The 6000-nt window shown below is 36.3% G+C and overlaps 1 protein-coding gene across 6 annotated transcripts in view; it reads left to right on the top strand.

Moving 5' to 3' along the window:
• Positions 1-2592: 2592 nt before the first annotated feature.
• NUP107 (nucleoporin 107) overlaps positions 2593-6000 on the top strand; it is a 25977-nt gene continuing 22569 nt past the window's right edge. Inside the window, exons 1-4 of one of the 6 annotated variants that reach the window (XM_034402848.2) lie at positions 2593-2999; positions 4389-4465; positions 5075-5161; positions 5367-5482. In XM_034402848.2, the coding sequence (XP_034258739.2) occupies positions 2974-2999; positions 4389-4465; positions 5075-5161; positions 5367-5482 (306 nt within the window). In that variant the 5' untranslated portion in view covers positions 2593-2973. Of the gene's footprint in view, positions 3042-4388; positions 4466-5074; positions 5162-5366; positions 5483-6000 lie in introns of all 6 variants that reach the window. The other 5 variants (XM_087874116.1, XM_034402849.3, XM_087874115.1 and 2 more) reach the window with 5 other exon arrangements.

The raw sequence follows: 6000 nt of genomic DNA, 5'->3' as shown, positions 1-6000 counted from the left end.
CAATATTTTACCTTTGCCACAAAATATAGCACTAAGAAACAGAACAATGTTTGCATTCTCTTTTGTAATGTTATCACAAGGTTAGTATCTCCAATTTTGACTAACGAAAAATTGTGTGTGTGTGTGATTTATTATATGTAAAATTTCACAATGCTTCTGAATTCTGGACAACGAAACTTTCTTTTAGACTTAAACAATTATCATTTCTAATTTAACAATATCAATTCTATTTAATTTGTTACAATGTATCTGCCCTTAAAACACTTGAACAACAATCTGTTCAAAACATCAAACTTGTGCTGTGGATTCAGCAATTATTTTAATCTGAATAGAAGTATATGTGTATCATCACCTTTAGAGCGCTCCATGGCTTAGGACCTGGTTATCTACGGGACCGCCTGCTACCACCAATAGCCTCCCACCGACCAGTACGCTCCCATAGAGAGGGGCTCCTCTGGGTGCCGTCGGCCAAACAATGTCGACTGGCGGCCCCCAGGGGGAGAGCCTTCTCTGTGGGGGCACCTACTATCTGGAACGAGCTCCCCCCCGAGATACGGAGGATTCCGGATCTGCGTACCTTCCGTCGCACGCTTAAGACGTTCCTATTCCAGCAAGCCGGCCTGACCTAAACTTCTCCTCTTTTAAATGGGAATTTTAAATTTGGTTTTAAATTATTGGGGTTTTAAATATGGTTCAGCCAAATTTATTTAACTTGTTTTATTTCTATTTTAAATTTTGTATTTATATGTTTTATTTCATGGCTGTTCACCGCCCTGAGTCCTTCAGGAGTAGGGCGGTATACAAATTTAATAAAATGTAAAAATGTAAAATGTAAAATGTGTATCACAATTAGAATTAAATTAAATTGTAGAAGGATATCTTATAAACTCTGCCATCTATTTTTGGCATTTGGATTTTACAAAATGTTTTGTGTATTCCATGTTTTATTAAAGCAGGAGGGAGCATTCCTAGTTGATCTATTTATTCTGTGAAATTTATAAGCGGCGTTTTTTAAAAAGAAGCATTATTTTGGATGGTAAATGTAACTGATACTGCTAGATTCAAATGACAAGTGTTAGCAAAAAAAAGTGCTATTTATTGCTTTCCCCTGGGAAAAGGCTGAAATGATCTTTTTAACAGACTATATACACAATTTCTATGAAATACTTGCTACATACTGGTACTATTATACCTATTACCATATTTCCATATGCAAGCTGAGCTTGTCGATCAGAAAGTTCGGCAGTTCAAATCCGTAGTACAGGTCTCTGTGTGAGCAGGGGGCTGGACTAGATGACCTCCAAAGTTCCTTCCAACTCTGTTACTATTAAAAGCTGCTATATTTTAAATTCGATTATTTTATTTTTGTCTTCATGTTAACCTTTAAGCAATTTATTCATTTAAAGAATTATTTGAACTGTGATATCTGAAGCAAGACTAATAAATAAGGAGCATGTACAGGTAGTCCTCAACTTACAACAGTTCAATAGTGATTGTTCAAAGTTACAACGGCACTGAAAAAAATGAGTTACGACCGTTTTTCACACTTACAACCATTACAGCATCACCATGATCATGTGATCAAAATTCAGACACTTGGCAACTGGCTCACATTATGATGGTTGCAATGTCCCAGGGCCATGTGATTCCCTTTTGTGATCTTCTGATCAGGAAAGTCAATGGGGAAGCCAGATTCACTTAACAACCGTGTTACTAATTTAACAACTGCCATGATTCACTTAACAAATGTGGCAAGAAACATTGTAAAATGGGACAAAATTCACTTAACAAATGTCTCCCTTAGAAACAGAAATTTTGGGTTCAATTGTGGTTGTAAGTCGAGACTACCTGTATATAAATTTTAAGTAACATGATTTTATTTATAACTCATCCCTCACCCACCCACACAAGTTTTGCTTGGGCTTACAAGTAGGCATTTTATTTGGAAAAATCTAAAAACAGTAAAATAGATACATCTTAAAATTAATTAAGTTAAAATTAATTAAATAAAAATATCATACACACACAATTTTCAACCTGTTAGCATAAGAGTATCCAAACGGTACCTAGTTCATTGGGTTTGTTTCCCAGTACCTACCTAATCTGGACGGCAGAAATCTGTTAATTACATGGCTTTATAGGAAATAATATTACTTATGCTATCCTATCAGCTGGATATTTTCAGCCAAATCTGATCTCCAGTGATTTACTTTTGAATAAAATGCCAGTTTGGTTTAGTGATTAAAATATCAGGCCAGAAACTGGAAGACTGCGAGTCTCAGGTATGAAAGCCTGCTGGGTGACTTTGGTCCAGTTACTCTCTTTCAGCCCAACCCACCTCATAGGGTTGTAGTTTTGGGGAAATAAGGATGAAGAATATTATCTATGTTCGCAGTTTTGAATCATTTATAAAAGTAATAAAGGCAGGATATTTAATCCAGATTACTGCTGATAAAATCCACTCTCTCATAGTAAATTTTCCTATTATAATAAAGAATCTATCTGCACACAGACTCCAGAGATAACCACTGTTTCGGCCTCCGAATGCTGTTTCCCCAAACAGTTTAAATCTAGCGGGCGTCAAATTATCGCCTATCGCAGCAACAGGAAACAAGCAGGTGTCTGAACATCGATCGGGATGTAATCCTCCAAAACGGTAGAGGGCGCCCTACTTGCTGATCTGAGGACAGGAACTCGATTTAACCTGCCTTTGTCAAGGCAGTTAACGGATTTATAGATTTCTTTTCCATTCTGAAACCCGGAGGCATATTAGCATTCTAACGTTAGAAAAAACGTTAGGAAAAAAAAAAAGATCAACGGGCTTTTCACCAGGCGGTTAGTCTAGGACCAAAGACATCGTCGTTTCGCGGCTCCAACTCCATCCTTGCCTCTCAAGTGTGCTTCCCTTCCGGTTCCCGTTACCTAATTTCCGGAAGCGGGAACTCTCAAGTAGCGACTTGGACGGGAGGTCCGATGGCCTCAAATGCCGAAATGGACCGGTGAGGTATTTTGGCCCTAGGCAGATGATGATGAAGGTTTCTGTGGGTACCTTAAAAATGGACGTCTTTATTATCGCATACATTTATTCAACGATGATTTTGCATAATGGAGGAACAGTAGCAGATTTATTGTTGTTATTACTGGGTTTTTATTATTTAAAACCCTTGGTAAAAAGGGGTTTTTTTTACCTTTTTATATTAAACACATTAAAATTAGTGGCTGGGATTCATTTTTATTCTCAATTAATGGCATACTTTTAGTGTCCCGGGTGGTATGTGTAGCACCAGGTTTTATAAAAAACAGGAAATTGAAGTCTTGCCCCTCACCCCAAAACGATATACGGCATAGGCACCAAAAGTGCTGGACCTCCTCCCACATCATTGGGAGTTATTCCTTAGATGCTTTGCTCTTTGATAACTGGCCAGAAGGGGGGCTTTTGTCTGGTTGAAGTGCCTTCTGTGGAATTTCACATTTGTTAGATCATGCTGTGTGCACTTTGGCAGGGATCTAAGAATAATTAATGTTTTTAACTTAAGAAAAATGTAATTCCACAGTGATTATATCTATTTTACTGTAGTGATTAAAGTGATTAAAACCTATTCCAGGATTATTTCATAGAATTAAGGTTTAAGGTTTATTTGGATTTATATACTGCCCTTCTCCCGAAGGACTCAGGGCAGTGAACAGCCAAAGATAAAACACATACAATATAAAGTTTAAAAAACAATTTAAAACATATTAAACAAATTTGGCCCATACTAATTAAAACACCCCTTTTTTAAAAAGCAAATTAAAATTAAGCAATTAAAAAGAGTTAGGCCAGCCCAGCTTGTTGGAATAAAAAAGTCTTGAGGGCACGGTGGAAAGTGCGTAAATCCGGGATCCTCCGTATCTCCGCGGGGAGCTCGTTCCAAAGGGCAGGTGCCCCCACAGAGAAGGCTTTCCCCCTGGGGGCTGCCAGTCGACATTGTTTGACCGACGGCACCCTGAGGAGCCCCTCTCTGTGGGAGCGTACATCAATTGATGATGATGATGCTTTTTTTCACCCTTTTCTAATTCAAAATTATAGCCCTGAAGGGAGCAGTGTGTATGTGTGTGCAGTGTGTAGGTGTGTGCATGTGTGTGCACAGATCCGCACAGGTATACATATGCATAAAACAAGCTCTCACACCTCATTGTCTGTATAAATCTTCACATAGACATGTGATTGATCATGAAAACTGCTTGTGTGAATGAAGAAGAGAAGACTTGCTGAGGAATACATTTAAGTCTAAATTTCCAAAATATATATTTTTTTCAATCAAAAGGAGGCAAAGCTATACATCCTATGTCTGTGAAGACAAAATATGGAGCCAAGTTCAAAATAATTTTCATTCTTACCTTTTCAGGAATGATTTTCAGAATACGTCTTCACAAGAAATGATTCAGCCAGTTCAAAAGCAAAATACTAAAAAAAAAGTTTCTAGTATCCTTTATTATAGTAGTTAACATAACTTGTATCCCATAAATGGTGTAATTTGGGAGATCCCCGTTATTTTTGTGTGCTGCAAAAATAGCATCTTTTTCTTGAAAATGAAAAAAATACACTCATATTAAAAATAGGTGCAACATTCCACATGGTTTCAATCTTTAAAATTTTTCAGTGTTTCTCCTTGTTTGGAATGTATTTTAAAATGAATTAGATGCCAAACATTTCTCACTGATTTAATCTAATACACAAACTACCACACACAATTTGTAATGAAAAAAATCATAGAATGCCTGTTGTTTTACTACACTAATTATAATGTGGCTTTCTTGATTGTGGTATTGTGTAAAATGTGAACACTTGAATTTGATTTTTCAAGTGTCCCTATTCCCAGTTAATGGAATAAGACAAGGTTTTTATTTAAAAAATAAATTTTGTGCATAGCATCATCTGGCTTGGTTGTCAGTAACTAACCAACTAGGAAAAAAATTTCATTTGCAGGACCTGATGAAAGAGGGCTCAGTTTACCAAATTTTGATAGAAGAATTTTCTATATGATGAGGCAAAATCTGATATACATTTTCTTAGCTTAGCTTCCTTTCTTAGTCTTGGCTACCCTAGATGACAGTTTAAGTGCCATGTCAACAAGAGGATTAGCAATTCCCAGGACTCCAGAACTGTTTTCTCAATCTGGTAAGATTCTTTTTATTTAATGTCTACTTATATATATTAAAAATTACAGCTAACATACAGTAAAATTCCTTTAATAAAATAGTCCTTTACATTTTCTGTATTCTACTTGTCATCCAGAATTCATTTTTTCAAAATAAAATTAAAAGTTTTAAACACAAGAGTATCTGTTTTTCAGGAAAAAAAAATCAAAAATATTTTTTTCCAGTTACTCCACGGAGCCGAAGTGCCACAAAGCAGTCAAATATATCTACCAACCTAGGCACAGAGAGGAAATCGCCTTACTTTGTGAAGATTCCTGGGCACCTTGGTAATTTGTCTGTGGTAAGAGCATACTAAACAGAAATGGACAGACTGGTGCATAACATAGTTGAACCTCTAGTTATACTTTGTAATAACCCACTATTATCACAAAATGGCAGTCTCAGAAATTGATCCACCTACATTTAACATGTTCATGGAGCTATGCATAAAGTAGCAGAGTGTGAGTCTTGCTTTTAATTTTCTTCCTGTAAGCAGTTTTGGAAAGATTGCTAGTATATAGTTCAAAAAAAAAAAATAGTACAAATGGGACCTGGAATAAGTTGTGCACTGTGTCCTTCCACCTCCAAAACCAATCAGTTTGTGACACCTGTTTTTTATTTCATCTAAGTAGGACATTCACCACATTCTTTTCTCCAAGCGATATGCTATGCTTTCTGGCTAAAGTGTATAAAGTGCAGTTTCTCCTTTCCAATGTGTCTCTAAGTTAATATGAAAAACTTTGTAAGAACTTGTTGGATCTTAACTATTTCCCAATGTAAGATATAGCAGTGTAAGAATATTTTGTGATTTTTATGAAT

Source organism: Pantherophis guttatus, chromosome 7 (assembly GCF_059756535.1).
Source record: "Pantherophis guttatus breed Tessera chromosome 7, ASM5975653v1, whole genome shotgun sequence".
NCBI lineage: Eukaryota > Metazoa > Chordata > Lepidosauria > Squamata > Colubridae > Pantherophis > Pantherophis guttatus.
This window is presented reverse-complemented; position numbering and strand designations above follow the sequence as displayed.